Below are 24,185 nucleotides of genomic sequence, written 5' to 3'. Positions count from 1 at the left end.
CTGTTAAAAGAAAAGGATTATTGCAATTATTGCACTATTTTGTACATAACACAGTGTTATAGAGTCATAGAATACTCTAGCACAGAAACAGGCCCTTTGTCCACTCTTCTTCTGACTAATCAACCTGCACCCAGATCAAAGCCCTCCATACCCCTTTCATCCTTGTACAGTACTGTGCCAAAGTCTTGGGCACATGTAACAAAAGACGCTTTCAAAATAATGACATGAAAAGTTTCTAAATATCAAAAAAAAACTATAAAGACCAGCAAATGGTAATAAACTAAATCAAATCAATATTTGGTGTGACAGTGCTTTGTCTTTAAAATTGCATCAACACTCTTTGGTACACTGTTTTATCTCTCTGTTTTATAAGAAAATCTGTTGGTAGGTTGTTCCAAGCATCTTGGAGAACATGCCACAGTTCTTCTGTACACTTTGGCTGTCTCACTTGCTTCTGTCTCTTCAGGTAATCCCAAACTACTTTGATGATGCTAAGATCAGGGCTCTATGGAGACCATACCAACTGAAGCCATATAAAAAATCTAGGGTGCCAAAGACTTTTGCACAGTATCGTACCTAAACAAACTTCTCTTAAAACTTACAATCTACCAGTTCCTCCAAGCAGCTCGTTACGCTCTCGTACCACCCTCTGGGTGAAGATGTTCCTCCTCAGGTTCCCCTTAAATATTTCACCTTTCACCCTGAACATGTGACCTCTAATTGTGGTCTCACTTGACCTGAGAGGGAAAAGCCACACACATCAAAGTTGCTGGTGAACGCAGCAGGCCAGGTAGCATCTCTAGGAAGAGGTACAGTCGACGTTTCAGGCCGAGATCCTTCATCAGGACTAACTGAAAGAAGAGTTGGTAAGAGATTTGAAAGTGGGAGGGGGAAGGGGAGATCCAAAGAGGAGGGCCCCACCTCCCCCTCGTACCCCATCCGTTATTTATTTATATACACACATTCTTTTTCTCTCTCTCCTTTTTCTCCCTCTGTCCCTCTCACTATACCCCTTGCCCATCCTCTGGGTTCCCCCCACTATTCTTTCTCCCTGGGCCTCCTGTCCCATGATCCTCTCATATCCCTTTTGCCAATCACCTGTCCAGCTCTTGGCTCCATCCCTCCCCCTCCTGTCTTCTCCTATCATTTTGGATCTCCCCGTCCCCCTCCCACTTTCAAATCTCTTACTAGCTCTTCTTTCAGTTCGTCCTGACGAAGGGTCTCGGCCCAAAACGTCGACTGTACCTCTTCCTAGCGACGCTGCCTGGCCTGCTGCGTTCACCAGCAACTTTGATGTGTGTGGCTTGAATTTCCAGCATCTGCAGATTTCCTCGTGCCTGACAGGGAAAAGGCCTGGTTGCATTGGAAGTGACACAGTGATACAATAATCAAGGAAATTTTGTCTATACCAATGTATTAGTAAAAATTGGTGTAATTCTTTATGAACATATTGGCAGAATTTATGGATAGGTATTAAAAGAATCACATAGTTCTTTACTTCTTTAGTTCTAATTTCTAGTTAGATTAATTCTAATCTCACCCAACCTGCATGTATTCCTACCTATCTATACTCCTCATAATTTTGTATACAGTACTCCGCAAAAGTCTTAGCACATACATGCAGCTTGGGTGCTTCAGAACTTTGCACAGTACTGTATTTGTCAACGTGGAGCAGAGAGCGACTGGTGAGGGTGGAGTTCTGCAGGAGGGGAGTGGCAGAGGAGGAGTGCCGGGGTGGGGGGTGGTCAGGTGCAGACACACCCAGCCCTGAGACACCAGGCAAGGCCATTTGATTCCAAACAACTGGTTTATTGATCATTCCAGAATGTTTCTCTGGAGCTTCCCGCTCTCTCCCCTCTGCCTTCCCCTTTTCCCAACTGCTATTCACCCTTCCCTGCCCACTTCCCACTCAGTCCACAATAGAAACCCATATCAGAATCAGGCTTATCATCACTCACGTATGTAATTTTTTTTTTTGTGGCACCAGTACAGAGCACCACATAAAATTACTACAGTATTTTACCCAAGACTCCTGCACAGCACTGCAAGTTCCCCTCTTATTCTCCAGGGAATAAAGTCCTAACTTTTTCAAGCTGTCCCTGTAACCCAGGTACTCCAGTCCTGGTAACGTCCTTGTACATTCGAGCTGATTTTACTCCTCCTCTGCCTCATGGGAATGGTGCAGGCAGATGCTGTGTTTTTAGTATTTCAGTTATATTTGAGTTATCTTGTATATACATTGTTTGAAGTATTCTTCTTCATTCAAATAATTAATTATGCATTACATGTAAAAATACGTGAATTGTATACATCATTGCACTACAAATGATACTTGCGCGCTTTGCTTAAAAGTAAACTTGAAGTTAGACCTGAATTCCCAGACTCCTGTGTCTTCTTTTGAATTAGTTTAATGCTTTGAAGTTACAAGACGTAACAGCTGGGAATCTGGATGTCAGCATGTTAGCACCCACGATGGACCTCACTAAACTTAGTCAGCTCCATCTTGGGCACTCGCCTCCGTAGTATCCAGGATATCTTCAAGGAGCAGTGTCTCAAAAAGATGGCATCCATCATTAAGGACCTGCATCACCCAGGTCATGACTTGTTCTCATTGCTAGCATCAGGGAGGAGGTACAGAAGCCTGAAGGCACACACTCAATGATTTAGGAACAGTTTCTTCCCCTCTGCCATATATATAATGTATAATTGCTGTAATTCAGTTTTTCATGACATATGGCAGTAATATTAAACCTGATTTTGATATTTATGTTACCCAATTTCCAAAGGTTTTCTCTCCACTGTCTTTAGGCAGAGGGTGGTTGTTTATTACAGAGAAGTAAAGAATTGACTTGATTCATGCTTATATCCCTATTTGTGCTTCAGATACAACACACAACTTAAACTGTAGCCTCATTTAGGAAGGACAAGAAACAGGGAGACAAAGTTGGTTCTCTGCAGTGGTTGAGATTTGATCAGGAAGAGGCTGTGTAGGATTTAGCACTCTGGAAGATAATCTAAAGAAACATCAAATTTCTGACACAAAATAACCATAAAGAAAAGGTACAAACCTGGGACATATTAAAACATTAACACTTCTGATAAAACTGTTTGTTTGCTTATGTGCCGTGTTGTATGATGTGAGTGATTATTGTTTTTTGATGACCATGTTTGCCCTTAGTGAATTTTTCTACAAAGGTGGTTTGCCATTGCCTTCTTCTGGGTATACAAGATAATGAGAGACATTGATCGTGTAGATAGTCAGAGGCTTTTCCCCAGGGCTGAAATGGCTAGTACGAAAGGGCATAGATTTAAGGTGCTTGGAAATAGGTACAGAAGAGCTGTCAGGGGTAAGTTTTTTTTACTCAGAGAGTGGTGAGTGCGTGGAATGGGCTGCTGGCGGAGGTGGTGGAGGCAGATACGATAGGGTTTTTAAAGAGACTCCTGGATGGGTACATGGAGCTTAGAAAAATAGAGGGCTATGGGTAAAGACTAGGTAGTTCTAAGGTAGGGACATGTTCGGCACAACTTTGTGGGACGAGGGGCCTGTATTGTGCTGTATGTTTTCTATGTTTCTATGTAAGACGGGTGACCCCAGCCATTATCAATGCTCTTCAGAGATTCGCAAACACGAGGAAATCTGAAGATGCTGGAAATTCAAGCAACACACATAAAATGCTGGTGGAACGCAGCAGGCCAGACAGCATCCATAGGAAGAAGCACAGTCGACATTTCAGGCCGAGACCCTTCGTTAGGACTAACTGAAAGAAGAGATAGTAAGAGATTTGAAAGTAGGAGGGGGAGGGGGAGATCCAAAATGATAGGAGAAGACAGGAGGGGGAGGGATGGAGCCAAGAGCTGGAAAGTTGATTGGCAAAAGGGATACAAGGCTGGAGAAGGGAGAGGATCATGGGATGGGAGGCCTAGGGAGAAAGAAAGGGGGAAGCCTGGGGCATTCCACCAGCATTTTGTGTGTGTTGCTCTTCAGAGATTATCTGCCTGGCATCAGTGATCGCATAACCAGGACTTGTGATGTGCACCAGCTGCTCATACGACCATCCACCACCTGCTCCCATGGCTTCACATGACCCTGATTGTCGGCATGGGGGTGGTGGTGCGGTGATGCTAAGCAGGTGTTACACCTTGCCCGAGGGTGACCTGCAGGATAGTGGAGGGAAGGAGCACCTTAGAGCTCCTTTGGTAGAGATGCATCTCCACCCTGCTAAGACTAGATTTAAAACTAAAATTAAAACTAAAACTATGATTAAAAGTTTATGTCTCCATACCAAAGAGTTAGATATACATACAATAAAAGTAAACAGCTCTCAAGAAAGTGTCAAAGCATGGTTATGAGTAGCTACTGAGCTACTGGCCTTGATGTCATGATTTTATTTTGGCCTCTAACAGCAGTGAATTTTGTTATGTCAAAGTCTAGGAGAGTGCAACTTACTTGGACAATTCTGAAGCAAGTTTATGAAGATCTTTGGCATATTTTATAGCCCGGAGAGCCAAGGGTTTATCATACGAGGAAAGATTAGTTAGTTTCTGCTGCAATACACTATGTGCACCATCTATTGCAGCATGGAATGTGGACAGGTTCTGAAAGAAACATCATTCACAAAAATCAAATCAAAAGTTTTGAAATATATGCCATTTTGTTGTAAACTCTGAGCAAAGACTAAAACAGCTGAAATAATAATGCTAATACTAAAATTATAAATAATACCGAAGAAAATACCGTGCTATTGTCAAGTTACTAAAATGTTAAATATTTTTAGATGGAGGAGGGAAGATTGCAAGCTTTTTTTGAATAAATCTTTGATTAGAAATTCATTCCTGGTTAATAATATGCCATATAATAATGTCACTGTGTTGTACTTCCCAAAATCTGGTGGCATGACCTTGAACATTCCGATTTTTTTCACCCCATTTCCTTAATCGAATTTCTCTTGAAATTGCACCATTTTGCCCACTAAGGGAGAATTCTAGATTGTTCTTCAAGTTGCTGACACAGGCGGTGCTGTTGTTACAGAACATGGAACTGCACAGCACAGTGCAGTTCAGGCCCTTTGTCCCAAAACCCTTTAAGCTACTGCATGACCCATCTAACCCTTCCCTCCTACATAGGCCCAAATATTTCACCTGAAGCATAATACTCCTTCACCTCTCTGATCTTATTTTACTTCTCCTTTAGATTCACTTACTCTGTCTAACCAAAGATGTTGCTCTGGGAAGCCAAATTGTCCGAACCAGATCTCATCCATGATGGGGTAGGAGGAGTGTTCCACTTGGACCTCTCTCTGACCTCTTTCAATGCCGTATAAAAGACTTGTGTGTTTGATATTTCAGTAATACTTGAGTAATCTTCTGTGTGCGTGACAGATATGTGCCTCACTTAATGTAAACTCGAAGTTAGATCTGGACTCCCGTGTCTTCCTTTGAAGTAGTGTAATGTTTTGATGCTGCTTTATGTTGTCTCATGGAACAAGAAATTTTTGTCAACTTTGCGCTAATTCCCTCCCTCATCTCATCTTCGTCTGGCCATCTCTAGATTCTTTGGCTTACACACCTTCTCTAATACCAGTTCAGGTATTCAATCAGCAAATTAAAAATGACCTTGGCTGCAATCCCTCCAATACTATTACCTGTAAAGACTCCATTCTCACAGCTCCTTTCTCATTTTGGTCCCTTGTCCCCAAAATTACTTGCTTGCATATTTAAAACCTGCATCAAACTTGTTTGCCTTTGTAATATATGCTATTACTTTATAATGCTAATCAGATTGGTATAATTAATATTGCCAATTCTTTAATGTTTGATTCTTTGCCAGTGTTCAGAGAAGTTCACGAGGATCATTCCGGGAATGAAAGGGTTAACACATGAGGACTGAATGTGGCTCTGGGCCTGTACTCACTGGAATTCAGAATAATGAGGGGTGACTTCATTGAAACCTATTGAATGCTGAAAGGCCTTGATAGAGTGGACGTGGAGAGGATGTTTCCTGTGGTGGGGGGAGTCAAAGACCAGAATACACAGCCTCAGAATAGAGGAAAGTCCATTTAGAATGGAGATGAGAATTCTTTTTAGCCAGAGAATGGTGAATCTGTGGTATTTGTCGCCACAGGTGGCTGTGGAGACCAAGTCATTGGGTATATTTAAGGCAGAGGTTGATAAATTCTTGACTGGTCAGGGCATGGAGGGATACAGGGAGAAGGCAGGAGATTGGGGCTGAGAGGTAAAATGGATCAGATGGGGTGAATTGGTGGATCAGACTTGGTGGGCCAAATGGCCTTATTTTGCTCCTATATCTCATGTAATAAGATACTTCATTATTTTCATTCCATTATATTAATGAATGCTTATGTGTGACAAAATCATTGTACAAGTCACTGAAGATATGATCAATGCTAATTAACAAAAAAGAGAACTGGGCATAGGATTTCAGTTTTTGAGCATAATTTTTAATGTAGTCAAACTGCACCCAAAATGACAGGGGATTTCGACAGGAATGTAAGAAGTAGAAGCTGGAGTGTGTCTTTCAGTGCTTCACGCTGCTCCATCATTCAATAAGATGGCTAAACTTTGACCTCAGCACCACATTCTTGTACTAGCTCCAATTCCTCAATTTCTTAGTAAAGTAAGATCAGAAGATCATAAGGCCATAAAACAGTGCAGAATTAGGCCATTCAGCCTATCGAGTCTGCTCTGCCGTACCATCATGGCTGACCGCAGATCCCACTCAATCCCATTCACCTGCCTTCTCGCCATATCCTTTGATGTCCTGACCATTCAGAAAAAGATCAGCTTCTGCTTTGAATATATGCACGGACTTGACCTCCACCACATTCCACAAATTTACTACTCTCTGGTTGAAAAAATTCCTCCTTACCTCTGTTCTAAAGGGTCACCCCTCAATGTTGAGGCTGTGCCTTCCAGTTCTGGACACCCCCACCACTGGAAACATCCTCTCCACATCCACCCTATCTAGTTGTTTCAACATTCATTACGTTTCAATGAGATCCGCACACTTTCTTCTAAATTCCAGTGAGTACAGGCCCAAAGCTGCCAAATGCTTCTCATATGTTAACCCCTTCATTCCCAGAATTATCCTCATGAACCTCCTCTGGACTCTTTCAAATGACAACACATCCTTTCTGAGATATGAGGCCCAAAACCATTGACAATACTCCATAAGCATCCTGACTAGTGTCTTATAAAGGTTTAAGCATTATCTCTTTGCTTTGATATTCTATTCCCCTTGAAATAAATGCCAACATTGCACTTGCCTTCTTTACCACAGACTCAACCTGCAAATTAACCTTCTAGGAATCTTGCACGAGGACTCCTAAGGCACACTGCACATTTGATGTTTGAATTTTCTCCCCATTTAGATAATAGTCTGCACTATTGTTCCTTTTAACAAAATACGTTATCATACATTTCCCAACACTGTATTCCATCTGCCACTTTTTTGCCCATTCTTCCAATTTGTCTGCTGCATTTGCATTGCTTCCTCAGCATTACCAACCTCTCCACCTATCTTTGTATCATCCACAAACTTTGCCACAAAGCCATTAATTCCATTATCTAAACCACTGACAAACAATGTGAAAAGTAACCGTCTCAATACTGACCCCTGAGGAACACCACTAGTCACTGGAAGCCAATCAGAAAGGGCCCCTTTTATTGGCACTCACTGCCTTCTACCTGTCAACCATTCCTCAATCTATGCCGGTATCTTTCCTGTAACCCCATAGGATTTTATCTTGTTAAGCTGCGTCATGTGTGGCACCTAATCAAACATCTTCTGAAACTCCAAGTAAATGACATCACTACCTTTCCTTTGTCCACCCTACTTTTTACTTCATCGAAGAACTCTAACAGATTTGTCATCAAGATTTCCCTTTACAGAAACCATACTGACTTTGACTTATTTTATTATTAGTCTCCAAGTACTCCGAAACCTCATCCTTACTAATAGGCTCCAACACTTTCCCAACCACTGAGGTTAGGCTAACTGGTCTATAATTTCCTTTCTTTTGCCTTTCTCCCTTCTTAAAGAGTGAAGTGATATTTGCAATCTTCCAGTCCTCCGGGACCATGCCATAATCAAGCGATTCTTGAAAGATCATGACGAATGCATCCGTTATCTCTTCAGCAACCTGTCTCAGGACTCTGGGATGCAGTCCATCTGCTCTAGGTGACTTATCTACCTTAAGACCTTTGAGTTTTCCTAGCACATTTACCTTTGTAATAGCAAAGGCACTCACTCCTGCTCCCTGTCACTCATGGACCTCTGGCACACTGCTAGTATCTTCTGCAATGAAGACAGATACAAAGTATTCATTAAGTTCATCTGCCATTTCTTTGTCCTCCATTAATACCTCACCAACATCATTTTCCAGTGGTCCAATATCATCTCTGACCTCTCTTTTACTCTTTATATAACTGAAAAAAAACTTCTTGTATCCTGCTTTATATTATTGGCTAGTCTGCCCTCATATTTCATCTTTTCCTTTCTTATAGCTTTTTTAGTTGCATTTTGTTGGATTTTAAAAGTTTCCCAATCATCCAACTTCCCACTCATTTTTGCTACCTTATTTGCCCTTTCTTTGGCTTTTATGCAGTTCTTAACTTCCTTTGTCAGTCACAGCTTCCTATCCTTGTCATTTGGGAACTTCTTCCTCTGTGGGCAATATCTATCCTGTGCCTTGTGAGCTATTCTCAGAAACTTCAGCCATCTCTGATCTGCCGTCATCCCTGCCAGAATCCTCCTCCAATCCACCTGGGCAAGCTCCTCTTTCATGCCTCTGTAATTCCCTTTATTCCATTGTGATACTGATACTTCTGACTTATTCTTCTCCCTTTCAAATTGCAGTATGAATTCAATCATATTATGGTCACTGTCTCCTAGGGGTTCCCTTACATTAAGCTCCCCAGTTAGATTTGGGGTATTGCACAACATGCAATCTAAGATAGCCTTTCCCCAAGTGGACTCAAGCTCAAGTTGCTCTAAAAAACCATCTTGTAGGCTGTCAACAAATTCCCTCTCTTGTGATCTGACACCAACCTAATTTTCCCAATCCCCTTGCATATTGGATCATACGTTACAATTGTGTCATTACCCTTATCACATGTGTAATGCCCTGGGAAAGGTTTCACTACTAATGTAATGGTTTCTCTGTAGCAGCAGTGTTTGGGTTATGACTAGAGATAATGGGGGCTTTGGAATGTGCACTGGCCAATGAGGGGAGTCTTTTTCTTTCTTGTAAGCTCAAGAGCGAGGGATTCACGTCTTCTGTTTGGCGGAAGATGGAGAGAGAACATGCTAGAACGGAGAGGCCGTAGACTACAGGATGGAGTGGACTTGGAGTGAGGGGCTGGGAGTCGACATGGCCCGGGGGAAATCGAAGGAGGACTAACGGATGGGAAACTGTGAGCTCCAATGTGCACATTAGACTGTTTCATTAAAATGAGCTCTTTTCTTTACTAAACCTCTAGTTAAATTAAGAATTATGAAGCAAAATCGTTTAATTGCATATGGTGTATGGTTTGTTATTTCGTGGTACTGATTTGTAACAGGGGAACACATCACGCAGCATCCACACACACAAGAGGTTTTGCACTCAGATTTCACATGTTTGGCCGGGCCAGAGACTGTCTTCCATAGACTTACGCCACCGGCCGAACCTAAAGGTCACACATGGCTTTTCCAGCTCCCTCTGCAATCTTAACCCCACATCTTGGCTACTATTTGGAGGCCTAAATATGCTTTCCATAATTTTTTTTTATCCCTTACATTTTCTTAACTCCGTCCACAAAGATTGAACATTCTCTGACCCTATGTCACCTCTTTCTAAAGGTGTAATTCTATGTCTTACCAATGAGAGATTCGGATGTCCTCTGTTCCAGCCATCTTTTTTGGGTATGGAATCCTGTGGCATCCATGAAACTACTTTCAACTCTATCATGAAATGTGATGTTGACATCCGTAAAGATCTTTGTGCCAACACAGTATTGTCTGGTGGTACCACCATGTACCCTGGCATTGCAGACAGAATGCAAAAGGAAATCACAGCCTTTGCTCCCAGTACCATGAAAATCAAGACCACTGCTCCGCCTGAAGGTAAATACTCCATCTGGATTGGAGTTTCTATCCCTCTCCACCTTCCAGCAGGAATATGATGAATCTGGCCCACTCATTGTGCACTGCAAGTGCTTCTAAATAAACTGCAGGCAAATGTGTAGCATTTGCTGCAAAACTTTAAAGAGGAAAGTAACGCAGATCTTGGCCCAGTCCTTGGAGTTCATACAGAGTAACTGTTAATATTTTATCTGCTATCTAAAATCTTACCACAATTTTGTCTTCTATGTCTGAAATAACAATGGATGTGTCTGTCAGATCATCCGTAGCCATCTGAAGTGTTACATTAACAGCGTCAAAGTGTTTGTTCAATTCATTGTGCAATCCCTGCAGAAAAATAAACATAGAAATTATTTTGTGTTTACATTGGTAGAGTTCTATTCTCAAAGAATATTCTATTCATCTTTACAAATATATTTATTTAGGATGCCATTAGGAATTGTGTGAAATGTTACAATTATCTAATAATCCTTTGCTGTCAAAAATACCCCATATTTTTCATCACTCATCTTGAAAGGTGTTAGACTATGCACTTCGAGACATTTGTTGCTGAGTGTTATAGGTAAATATAGTACTATGCAAAATTTCTTATACAGCCCAGATTTTTTTATATGGCTTCAGATGGTATGGCCTCCACAGACCCCTGATCTCAACATCTTGAGGCTGTCTGAGATTACCGGGAGAGACGGAGGCAGGTGAGACAGCCAAAGTTTGCAGAAGAACTGTGGCGAGTTGTACGAGATGCTTGGAACAATCTACCAGCTGATTTTCTTATAAAACAGCATGACACTGTATTGAAGAGATTTGATGCCGTTTTATAGGCATAGAGTGGACACTATGATTTGATTTAGTTTTTTACTGTTTATCGCTCTTTATAGCTTTTTTGGTATTTTGAAACTTTTCATTTCATTATGTTTGAAAGCATCTTCACTTTCCCCAACAGATGTTCTCTGAGGAATTAAGAACTCAGCACTAGCCACAAACATTACATTTATTGAATTTTTTAAAAGAAAAATTATTTCATAAAGATAAATTTCAATTTGAGATAGTTTTGTAGTTTTCTTCCTTAATATTGAGGAAAAAACTGATGTGTATTATGACCCCAACAACTACCCACTCCAGAAATGGACAGTCTACAAGACAGTGGAGGAGAATGTCATTGCCAGCTGGTCATCACTTTAACACCCTGTCCAAATGTCGACTGTCTTTTGTTCTCCGAAAACACATTCACTCTTTTGATAGTTTGCAAACACAAATGAACTTTCAATAATAATACTAATGGATAAATGGATTTCTCCAAAACAAATTGTCATTTGCTGCAGCCACCTTTCCACATAAAATGGATGTTCATAATGTCCAGGATCTCAGTAGTTGATGGCCATGGTTTTTAAGTGATCTTCTTGAGGACTTCCACAGAATAGATAATTCACCTGCCAATCCCCTCCCTCTAGTGCCCCTCCTCCTTCCCTTTCTCCCATGATCACTCTTCTTTTCTTTCAGATTCTTCAGCCTTTTACTTTTCCACCTTTCACCATCCAGCTTCTCACTTCATCCCCTCTCCCCCACCCAACTAGCTTTCCCTCACTTGGCTTTACCCATCATTTTCTGGCTTGTACTCCCTCCTCTCCCCCCACTTTTTTATTCTGGCTTCTTTCCCTTCCTTGCCAATTCTGAAGATGGATCTTGGTCTGAAATTTCAATTCTTTATTCCTTTCCATTGATGCTGCCTGACCTGCTGAATTGCCCCAGTATTTTGTGTGTGTTACTCAGCATTTCCAGCATTTGCAGAATCTCTTGTGTTCATATTTGTTTTTATGAATTACTTTTCCCATTCCTTTTTCTTGAGTGCCACAAATCCAGGTGTGAATAAACAGGAGACAGGAAATAAAATCTCCCAGATTAATATTTTAAAGAATTCATTTATTCCTTACCTAGAACCTATCACATTCAATGGATCAACTTTTACAACAAAGGTTTCAACAGATTCCAAGCAAAACTCCAAACCAGCCATATATTCTCCCCTTTCAGCGTTTCAAAGGGATTGCTGCCTTCATGACTTCTTGGCCCATACTTATCTCTCCAACTTGGAGTCTGGCATCTTATGAAACTTTCCAGTGCAGTGGCAGGGTGTGCAATATCTGTCCTTTCACTTCTTCCCTTCCCACTATCCAAGGTCTCAACAAGACTTTCCTGTTGTCAAAGTGATTCACTTGCGCTTCTTCCAATTTAGTGCGCTGCTTTCAGCGTTCACAAAATGCTCCTCTAGAGTCGTAGCACAGAAGCAGGCCCTTCATCCCATCCAGTCCATGCCAAATCCATATAAACTGCCTCCTCCTATGCAACTGTACCAGGACCATAGCCCTCCGTACCCATAGTCATAGAGAAACCAATACCGACACCTAGCGGTGATCATTCTGTGGAGCCACTGCATTCAATCTTCTGGAGTGGTCCTGAGCTTCCAGATTCCTACAACTTTAATTTACAATCCCATTTCCACTTTGGCCAAGCGTAGATTGGAGGAGCAACATCTCATATTCCAAATGGGCAGTTTCCAACCTGATGGCATGAACATTGATTTTTCTAATTTCCAGTAATCACTCCATTCTCTTTTTTTCACACCTGTACTTTTTGTCTCCCCCATTCTGGTGGCCATCTCACCTCTTCCCTTCTCCTCTCTTGCCCTCCTGACCTGCCCATCACCTCCCTCTGTTCCCCATGTCTTTCCCTTCATTCCATTGTCCACTGTCCTCTCCTATCAGATACATTCTTCTTCAGCCCCTTTACCTCTTTCACCTATCACCTCCCAGCTTCTAACATCATCTCCCTTCCTCCACCCACATGCTTTCCCCCTCACTTAGCCTCACCTACAGTACTGTGTCAAAGTCTAAGGCACATACACTATATAGCTAGGGTGCCGAAGAATTTTGCACAGGACTGTAGTAATTTTATTTATTTCACTGTACTGCTGCTGCTGTTGCAAAAAAACAAATGTCATGACATATGTAAGTGCTGATAAACCTGATTCTGATATGGGTCCATATTGTGGACTGAGAGTGGGAAGGGGGCAAGGAGGGGGAATCATGGCTGGGAAAGGGGAAGGAAAAGGGGAGGGAGTGGGAAGCACCAGAGAGACACCAGAGACCATTTACTTCCATCCACAGATGCTACCTGACTTGTTGAGTTCCATTCCCCAGCATTTTGTGTGCATTTTCTATTTCAGTCTCCAGTGCTCAACCTCGCACTTAGCAACTCATTACACAGAAGGAAGCATGGGGGAATCCTACCTGCTACTCCAACTGCAACTTTAATTATTTGTGCTCGTTCTATCAGAGATACTTTTAACTACACTTGTCCCTCCTCCACAATCTCTACTATTGAAAGCTGTGTTATATTTTTCACAGCTCTAATGAGGAGTCACAGATCTGAAAGAGCGACATAGAAACATAGAAAATAGGTGCAGGAGTAGGCCATTCAGCCCTTCGAGCCTGCACCGCCATTCAGTATGATCATGGCTGATCATCCAACTCAGAACCCTGTACCTGCCTTCTCTCCATACCCCCGATCCCTTTAGCCACAAGGGCCATTTCTAACTCCCTCTTAAATATAGCCAATGAACTGGCCTCAACTGTTTCCTGTGGCAGAGAATTCCACAGATTCACCACTCTGTGTGTGAAGAAGTTTTTCCTCATCTCAGTCCTAAAAGGCTTCCCCTTTATCCTCAAACTCTGACCTCTCGTTCTCGTTCTAGACTTCCCCAACATCAGGAACAATCTTCCTGCATCTAGCCTGTCCAATCCTTTTAGGATTTTATACATTTCAATAAGATCCCCCTCAATCTTCTAAATTCCAGCGAGTATAAGCCTAGTCAATCCAGTCTTTCATCATATGAAAGTCCTGCCATCCCAGGAATCAATCTGGTGAACCTTCTTTGTACTCCCTCTGTGACAAGAATGTCTTTCCTCAGATTAGGGGACCAAAACTGCACACAATAACGTTTCTCTTCCATTAATGCTGGTTGACCCACTGTGTTTCCAGTATTTTCTGTTGTACTTTTAACATTTCCAGTTTTTGATTTGTATATATTTATCGAAGAATTATAGAGTTGTGCAGCAGAAGAATGGGCCCTGATGGACAATCTCCTCCATACTGACTGTGATGCCTATTTGTATTCATCCCATTTCCCTCATGATGCCATTATCCCTCTTTGAAGCCCTCCTTTGGTCAGGGTCCTGTGGTGTTAATAAGATAATAAGAGGAATAGATAGAGTGGATAGCCAGCGCCTCTTCCCCAGGGCACCACTGCTCAATACAAGAGGACATGGCTTTAAGGTAAGGGGTGGGAAGTTCAAGGGGGATATTAGAGGAAGGTTTTTTACTCAGAGAGTGGTTGGTGCGTGGAATGCACTGCCTGAGTCAGTGGTGGAGGCAGATACACTAGTGAAGTTTAAGAGACTACTAGACAGGTATATGGTGGAATCTAAGGTGGGAGCTTATATGGGAGGCAGGGTTTGAGGGTCGGCACAATATTGTGGACAGAAGGGCCTGTACTGTGCTGTACTATTCTATGTTCTATGTTCTATGAAAGATATTGGCATGGATTCAAGGGCAATGGAACATAAAAGCAAACAGATAATACTGAAGCTTTATAAGACACTAGTCAGGCTGCACTTACAGTTTTGTCAACAGTTTTGGCCCTCACATCTCAGAAAGGATGCGTTGTCATTGGAGAGAGTCCACAGGAGGTTCATGAGTATGATTCTGGGAATGAACAGGTTAACATATGTGAACCTTTTGGCAGCTTTGGGCCTGTACTCACTGGAATTTAGAAGAATGCTGGGGGATCTCAATGAAACCTACCAAATGTTGACAGGACTAGAGAGAGTGGATGTGGAGAGGATGTCTCCTCTGGTGGGGGTATTGAGGACTTGAGGACTGGGGGCACAGCCTCAAAATTGAGGGGTGAATCTTTAGAAAAGAGGTAAGGAGAAACGTTTTTAGCCAGAGAATCCACAGGAACGGCAGAGACTGATACAGTTTGGCACCTGTATCATCGCAGGAGACGCCAGTCAGTGTTGACTTCAACATGCAACTGCTTTAGGGGCTCAAGCTTCGGATCTTCCTTGTGGTTTGCGCCCAAAGTTTTCGCCATGAATGGATATAGCTACAAGGCAACGTAGGTTGGAGGTCAGGGTTTTCTTTCTCCTTGATGGGCGGTCCCTTTACTCCTTTCCTATACGGTAATTCACTTTTTTCTATTATTATGTATTACACTGTACTGCCGCCACAAAGACAACAAATTTCACAGCATATGCCGGTAATAATAAACCTTATTCTGATTCCAGTATTCTAGTGGGAATAAATGCATTCCTATCTAATCTCTCCTTTTTACCACAAGGAGGGAGGAGAGAGAGCAGCACGCCTGCGCGTGCGCAGCCCTCCGATGAAAAATGATATTGTATCTGTTCAATAGGGGCCGTGGACAATTCTGATTTGATGGAGAATGGACATGAAAGCACAGAGGATCATCTGGAGAAATTTCTGAAACGCCCGTTCGCTGCTGTCGTTACTGCGTGGTCGGGAATCTTTCGGAGGGTAGGCCTCAAAATCCCTGGCTTTGCCTGCTGTTGGCGACCAAGGTTGAGGTCGAATCGCTTGGACAGAGGTGGCGCTCAGTACTCGGTGTCGGAGAGCTGATCAGAGCTCGAAGTTTTCGGATGAATCAGAGTCGGATTGTGGTCGGCATGGCAGGGAGAGTTTTTCTTCCTTCTCCCGTCTGCGTCAGATGTGGGACATTTGAGAAACTTTGAACTTTTTACTGTGCTCATGGACTTCTTCATCAAGTTATGGTATTGTTGCACTGTTGTAACCTTATGTTATAATTATGTGGTTTTGTCAGTTTTTTCAGTCTTGGTCTGTCCTGTGTTTTGTGACATCACACCGGAGGAAATATTGTATCATTTCTTAACACATGCATTACTAAGTGACAATAAAAGAGGACTGAGTGTCTTCATAATCTAACTGCCATTCCTGGAAACATCCAGAATAATCTTTTTTTCACTCTTTCTGTTGCAACCACATCTTTCTTCAATGTGGCGACTAGAACTGTATAGAATTCTGTAAGTGCGGTCTAACCAATGTCCTGTACAATTATCTCTCCCCAGTTCACTTTAAAGTTAATTTCTGATGCCACTTTTGACTTTATACTAGTTTCCAACCATTAATTATAAAGTCACTTCCCCGTCAGGGACAGGCACTTCCAGCCTAGTAAGACCATAGACTGTTTGACAAATTGATGTTTATGTTTATTTTGCTTATGTGAGTGAAGAAGGGATCAGATCAGAAAAGGACAGTCCATATCCTCCATCAACCATACTTATGTCAAGCTTTTGGCTAATTGGATACCTGGGTTGTTGAGACATTTTTGTTTTCATTCCTAATACTTTAGACCAATTTACTCAGTTTTTATTATTCAAGGGCATCAGTGACTGAGGTTCGTCAGTGCTAATGAGAACTTGGCCATTGTCTCAATATGGATACTGACAAATCAAGAAATGCATTTTTCAACATGTAATAAAATTAATTTATTTGCATCCTGTCGCTGAATTATTCAATGGACTAATTTTTTTTCTTGTGTCACGTTTACCTTATTCCTGAGATATTGATTAATGCTTTGTCTGTTCTTCTCCTCCGTTAACCGAACGGTCTTGATTGCATCCTCAAGAGCCTCTTCCAGGTCTAAGAGTTTACTCTCATAGTTGGTAAAGCCGTCCGAGATTTCATGAACAGAATAATAGCTTTCCATCATCATCAATTCAAATTCACGAACACGATGTAACACTAAAAAACAATTAAATGTCAAATTGGTGTTTTGAAATATTAACCAGATGTTTTTTTGGAGTGGCATAGCTGAGTAGTGAGTCTGTGCAATCCATTTCCACATGCAGCTGTGGAGGTGAAGTCATTGGGTGTATTTAAGACAGAGGTTGATAGATTCTTGATTTGTCAGGGCATGAAAGTTTGTCAGAAGAAGGCAGGAGCTTCGCGTTTAACGGGAAATGGGTTAGCAATGGATGGGCTCAATGGTCCAAATGGCCTAATTCTGCTCCTATATCTTATGGTTTTGTGGTCTTATCCATGTGGATATTTCTAATTGCTGTATTTGATATTTTCAAATGATCACTAAGTAACCTTATTAAATGTATCTTCTAATGTAATCTCTTTAAGTTTCTCAATGGACTATCCACAAAAGAAAGATGCTTATCATGACCATTGTAATGGTAGAATAATTAATCTTTCTGGTTAATTCAATATGAAATGTTACCCCTAATTAATCATTTTATGGATTGCTACAATCAGATCCTCTAACATTGTAGAATTAAACTTAATTTGATGCTCTTGGAACATAGAAGACTGAGAGGAGATTTGATAGAGGCAGGGGTTTAGGGGTATAGATAGGGTAAATGCAAGCAGACTTTTTCCCCTGAGATTGAGTGGGACTACAAGTAGAGGTCATGGCTTAAGGGTGGAGGGTGAAAAGTTTATGGGGAACATGAGGGGAAACGTCTTCACTCAGGGCATTGTGAGCGTATAGAATGAACAGCCAGCACAAGTGGTGCATGCGAGCTTAATTTCAATATTTAAGAGAAGTTTGGATAAGTAAATGGACGGAGGGCTATGGTCCCAGTGCAGGTCGTTGGGCGTAGTAAGTTTGAATGGTTTGTCCTGGACTAGAATGTCCAAAGGGCTTATTTCTGTGCTGTACTTTTCTATGACTCTACGACTATGAAACTACAAGACTTTGAAAGCTGCTGACAAGATTGTAAGGTTCATTACTAAAACTGTGAATGATTCATACTGGAAAATTATTAAAGTAATATTATTCAGGACTGCATGATGATGATTGTCATTACTTAAGACCACCTAGTGAGCTCTGTGCTTTAGGGAATCACATGCATGGATAATCCTGCTACAGTTAAATGATGGGCACCATGAACATATGGAAATATTTGGTTGAAATAAAATTTTAACACATTGTGCACAATTGAGAGCATCCTGACTGGCTGTATCACAGCCTGGTATGGGAACTGTACTTCCCTCAATCGCAGGGCTCTGCAGAGAGTGATGCATTCACACCAGCGCATCTGTGGACGTGAACTTCATACTATTCAGGACACTTACAGTGACAGATGCATAAAAAGGGCCCAAAGGATCATTGGGAACCCGAGTCACCCAACCACAAACTGTTCCAGCTGCTACCATCCTGGAAACAGTACTGCAGTATTAAAGCCAGGACAACCTGGCTCTGGGACAGCCTCTTCCACCAGACCATCAGACTGGTTAATTCATGCTGACACAATTGTATTTCTATGCAATATTGACTGTTCTGTTGTACATACTATTTATTACAAATTACCATAATTTGCACATTGCACATATCAATGGAGACGTAACGTAAAGATTCTTACTCCTCATGTATGTAAAGGATGTAAGAAATAAGGTCAAATCAATTCAATTCAATTCAATATGTAGCAATTTTTAACCCAAAGTAATTAAACCAGAATGTTCTTATACATCTCATAGTAACTTTGGAAGAGTTTGGTGTAGTGAAGTCTAAATAGATATTAAGGATTAACTAAAATTGTGTGTAAAGCAAACCTTTGAATATTGTGTCCTTATCTATTCCAAAAAATTTCCCTTCAAAGAAGTGCTATCAGGCTATTAAAACAAAAACTTCACACTATCTTAAAGGATTCTTCCCCTAGACAGTTAACCTGATCAACCATTCTATCTAGCTCCACCCACCCCTCTCTATTGGTTACCCCAGCCATTGCAAATGCCTTAAACCAATTCTAGTAATGCTGTTTACATTGTGGGGCCATGCTGATAATTTTGTACCTATTTATGCACATTTTATTCTGTATTTATACTTTAACCTCAAACTTTAATTTTTACATAATTCTTTATTCTTTATAATTGTTGAATGTTGTCTTTTGTTGCATGACCAACACACAATAAAATTCCTAACACATGTAAATGTATGTAGTGAATAAAGTTGATCCTCGATGAAGAGATTGAAAAGTTTGAGTACGTATTCCTTTCTCTGTGTTAACAGTATAACAATATAAATTAGTAAAACATACTTGCATCGGCTTCTATTCTTTCATCTTCAGCGAGTTGTTCGCGGTCTGAAAAATTCAGTTTTCTCATCTCTTGCAATAATATTTCGACCTTAACATAGATTGTATCAATTTCATCAGGTGCAAGCTGTTCTTCCACTCCATACTTATTTAAGCCTTCTATAATATCTGTGAAGCAAAATGGTATTACTTCATGTAAGTTGAATTATAAAGTTTATAGTTAAGGGAACAGTCTGAGTTCATATGAAATTGACTATCAAAGAAATGAAAACCCCATTTCAAAACAGAACATATTGGTGTCTGTGGAAGGAGAAACAGAGTCAATCCTTCAGATTGAAGACCTTTCATCTTCAAGTTCAAGTTTGATTGTCATCTGACTATGTATACAGCTAAACAAACAACATTCTTCCAGGGCCAATCTGAAAAACACGGTACACACGGCCCCACACATCGCATCGCACGTCCAATTACAATAGAACACACAGTCACAAACAAACAAAAGTTGCAAATTTCCAAACGGAACGTCTTCTCTACTCTTCTATGTTGCATAGTTTGGACATGTTATGATCAGCAAGATATAAAACCTAAACATAGTAGCATAAACTGCCTTCATGGAACAACTTAGTGAGTGGCTATAATTAAAGAGAAAGTAAAATATTCTGTAGAAAGGTAGTAGTTCCTCATTTATACAACTAGTCTTTAAATTCTCCCATAACTTTTTGTGAGTTTACACATGACAACATATAATGAATACGAGACAACTTTTATTCAATTATCTTCCTGATTAACAGTAGCTATAATTTATAAAGACGATAATAAGTGCTTGAATTCAGAAATTATGATTTTACCTTGGGTCAGATTGGCGATATCCATAATTTGTCTGTTGATCTGGATGGCACGGTTGCTAGTTTTGCCTGTTTCTTTGTCAAAAAACTGGGCATTGCTGAGAGTTATTTGCTCCTAAAATGGTAAAAATACAGGGTTAAAATTAGTAAGTAATGGTAATTAAAACGGAATGGAATTTCTTCCAAGGAGTCACAGGGTTTATATCTATACCATATGATCATAGCTTGTACTTAAAGATGGACATGGAAAATGTTAAAAAGTAAACCATTTGGAACACGGAACATTACAGCACAGTACAGACCATTTGGCTCACAATGTTGTCCTGATATTTTAACCTACTCCAGGATCATACTAAAGCTTTCCTTCCCCATAGCCCTTCATTTTTTTCTGGCTTGTTTTTGCTACCCTTTTTAAACAATGATACTACATTAGCCACTCTCCAGTCCTCAGGACCCTATCTGTGGTCAGAGAAGATGCAAATATCTCCACAACTGCCTCCACAGTTTCTCCTCTTGTTTTCTAAAGGTCCAATAATGTATCAGGTCAGGCCCTGGAAACTTATCTGTCCTAATGCACTTCATTGCCTTCAGTACCTCCTTCCTTCTAAATTTGTCTCTGCATGCATGCTGCCCATTACAGTGCTGGCACTTAGGGCAGCAATGAAGGTCTCCACCTCTGTCTGTCCTTAGACATCTTCTCTATTCTGCCCTAGGTGTGGTTCAGGGTCCTCATTTCTGCCTCTGCAGTACAGCACCAAGGTGTCTTCAGTCTCCCACATTTCCTTCATTCTTCAGGAATCCAATGAAGTTCTACCTTGATGGTGGAGTTGGCTCTCTTCCCATCATGGGTCCAATCCATCCCCAACGTTTCCTCAAGATGATTGTGACCATGCCCTCTAGATGACCCTGAAGGTGTAGGGCATAGTTAGGGATCTTTCTTGGCTAGAAAGTACAGAGGATCTTCCAGAGGCTTGTGGTGTAGAATGACGACAGCTTGGCAAGGTTGTTTTCTATCATGCGCTGACTCTAAGTCCAACCTGACCACCAAATGTACACAGGTGCTGTACTTCTCTTGAATGTGCTGGTGTGCACATGACCCACAAAGTCAAAGTCTTCTAAAGCAGAGAATAGAGTCTGCACGTCTTTTCTTGTTTGCCTCAAAACCCAGTCAATCACCAGGCTAAACAATATTGCCGACCTCTCACAGGCTTGCCTGATTCCTGTCTTGAGGTCAAAGCTGAAATTGCAGTCCCCAACGGTGCAGGTGAACTTAGCGTTTGTTTGTGGTCCCAAACATTGCCGTTCATTTCCCTCATGTCTTTTGCCCCCATCATTTTCTCCAGTGTAAAAACTGAAGAGAATCTCTAGGTAGTGTCTGGTAACATGCACCTACCTTAAATTTACCTTGAACCTTTGAAAAGTGCTTTTGTCCCAATAGAGTGTCTTGCACTGAAGATTTGGCCAGAACATTGTGATTGTTGCTCTTGAAGGCTTTTCTGGGGTTCTAACATCACTTTGCAACGCAAACATTGCCTGTACCTTAACCCCAACCTTGCCATCTGAAAGCAAATCTGCCTCAAGATTCAAAGTTCAGAGTTCAAAGTAAATTTATTATCAAAGTATGTGTGTATCATCGTATCCAAGCCTGGTATTGGTATTTGTTTTCTTGTGGGCATATACAGTAAACCTAACACAATAGAATCAATAAAAGACCACATCCAACAGGACAGACAAACAGCCAAATATGCAAAAGACAACAAACTTGCAAATACTAAAGAAATAATATTAATAAATCTATAAGCAATAAATATCGAGAACATGTTATTAAGAGTCCTTGACAGTGAGTCCATAGGCTGTGAGAACAGTTCACTGATGGGGCAAGTGAATCTGAGTGAACTTATCCCCACTGGTTCAAGAGCCTGATGGTTGAGAGGTAATAACTGTTCCTGAACTGGGTGGTGGGGGCCCTGAGGCTCCTGTACTTTCTTCCTGATGGCAGTAGTGAGAAGAGATCTTATCCTGGGTGGTGGGATTCCTTGATGATTTATGCTGCTTTTCCGAGACCTCATTCCATGTTGATGTGCTTGATGGTGGGAAAGGATTTACTAGTGATGGACTGGGCCATATTCACGACACTTTGTTGGATTTTCTGTTCAAGGCATTGAACAGGGACATTCCATACCAGACTGTGATGCAATCAGTCAATACACTCTCCACCCCACATCTAAAGAAGTTTATCAAAATTTAGATGCAATGCTGAATCATCACAAATTTCGAAGGAAGTAGAGGTGCTGCTGTGGTTTCTTCGTAATTGTACTTAAGTGCTGGGCCCAGGACAGTTTCTCTGAAATGATAGCAAAGAGGAATTTAAAGTTGCTGACTCTCTCTAGCTCTTATCCTCTGATGAGTACTGGTTCATGGACCTCAAGTTTTCTCCTCTTAAAGTCAATAATCAGCTCCTTGGTCTTGTTGATATTGAGAAAGAGGTTGTTGTTGTACAAAGGGTCTCTGGCACCTCATCCCACCAAGTCAATTATCCTTTCCTAATTAACCCAATAATACCTTGATAGGACTTCAAGTGATGTGATGGTAAAGTTCTGGAACAGACTGGTTCTTGACAGAGATGGAATCTTCTTTTAACTCTACATGAATAGATTAATTGAAGCATACTTGTTTTCTATATTTTAGGATATATAGAAAGTTGTGGAAGCACAGTGGCGATGCGGTTAACATGACAATTCCTGCTGCTGTATGTGATGCGTTCGTACGTTCTCCCTGTCACCACGTGGCCGCTTTGGTTTCCTCCCAAATTCCAAGGATGCACAGGTTAGGAGGTTAATTGTTCAGAGGGGCGTAATTGGGCAGTCTGGTCTCATTGGAACGGAAGGCCTGTAACCTTGCTGTATCTCTAAATCAAATCAAAGAATCACAGTAAGACAATTTGGCCTGATATGACAAGCTGGTAGGAGAGTGACAGATGTAATCATTAAAAAAGGGTTGAATCAGTGACTTATTTATTTTTTTATTGAGATACAGTTTTGAATAGGCCCTTCAGGCCCTTTGAGCCTCATGCCTAGCATCCCCCTGATTTAACCCTGGCCTAATCACGGGACAAATTACAATGTCCAATTAACCTACCAACTGGTATGTCTTTGGACTGTGGGAGGAAACTGGAGCACCCGGAGAAAACCCTCACATTCCATGGGGAGAACGTACAGAGTCCTTATAGAGGATGTCAGAATTGAAGTCTGAACTTCAGCGCCCCGAGCTGTAATAGCGCCAGGCTAACTGCTACGCTACTGTAACATTAATAGTATGGCAGTTCTGATGAGAAATTGAAGTTACTTTCACTCCTACTTTTAGTCTTTAGTTCTTAATGAGATGTAAGGCATTGCCATTTTGCGAAGCCATTCATTGCGAGATTTATCGTTTGGTAGATTAGCTTTGTAATTAACATTAGGCCATGATTATTTGGAATTAGCTTTACATTAAAGAATCCAATTTACTTAACTTGACTCGTCTCAGTGCTGAAGTGAAGCCTGAAACTAATGGGCTACCGTCTGGCATTGTGGCTATGGACTCACTTTTGTAAACTTTAACTGTTTCCTGCACATTGGGTACTTAACGTGTTCTTTTTTTAATGGGTTCTATTGGGTTTCTTTGTTTCGTGGCTGCCTGTAAGGAACAAATCACAAGTTTGTATATAGTATACATACTTCGATAATAAATGTGCTTTGAACTTTTGACGTATGCAAAGGAATATGTGATTTAAATGATTCTGCAAAATAAAATCAAACACCAGTACCTTCTCAGCCAACGCATTAAGATCAGTAAGCAGAGACGTGACCGCTGTTTCAATATCACCAATCCAAAGTCTATGTGATTCTGACTGTTTTCTCATCTCAGTTATCTGGTTCTATAATGTAAGAAATAATAGATGATAAATACATGGCAGAGGAATATAAACATTGTCATCTTAGATTTCATTAGAAATGTTTTAATCTGATCACTCTTTTTATGAAAGCAACAGGACGAGACACAGTCAGTAGAGCAGATATTTTT

At 41.1% G+C, this 24,185-nt stretch overlaps 1 protein-coding gene across 1 annotated transcript in view; it reads right to left on the bottom strand.

Annotated features, from left to right (window-relative positions):
• The window catches only part of lama4 (laminin, alpha 4), a 203,573-nt gene that overhangs the window by 101,287 nt on the left and 78,101 nt on the right, over positions 1-24,185 (bottom strand). The window contains exons 10-15 of the mRNA XM_063033697.1: positions 23,929-24,039; positions 20,127-20,238; positions 19,282-19,446; positions 16,785-16,978; positions 10,352-10,468; positions 4,448-4,596 (exon numbers count right to left, since the gene is read on the bottom strand). Coding sequence (XP_062889767.1) covers positions 4,448-4,596; positions 10,352-10,468; positions 16,785-16,978; positions 19,282-19,446; positions 20,127-20,238; positions 23,929-24,039 — 848 coding nt within the window. The remainder of the gene's footprint in view (positions 1-4,447; positions 4,597-10,351; positions 10,469-16,784; positions 16,979-19,281; positions 19,447-20,126; positions 20,239-23,928; positions 24,040-24,185) is intronic.

The sequence above is a fragment of the Mobula hypostoma genome, chromosome 2, assembly GCF_963921235.1.
Source record: "Mobula hypostoma chromosome 2, sMobHyp1.1, whole genome shotgun sequence".
Lineage (NCBI taxonomy): Eukaryota > Metazoa > Chordata > Chondrichthyes > Myliobatiformes > Myliobatidae > Mobula > Mobula hypostoma.
This window is presented reverse-complemented; position numbering and strand designations above follow the sequence as displayed.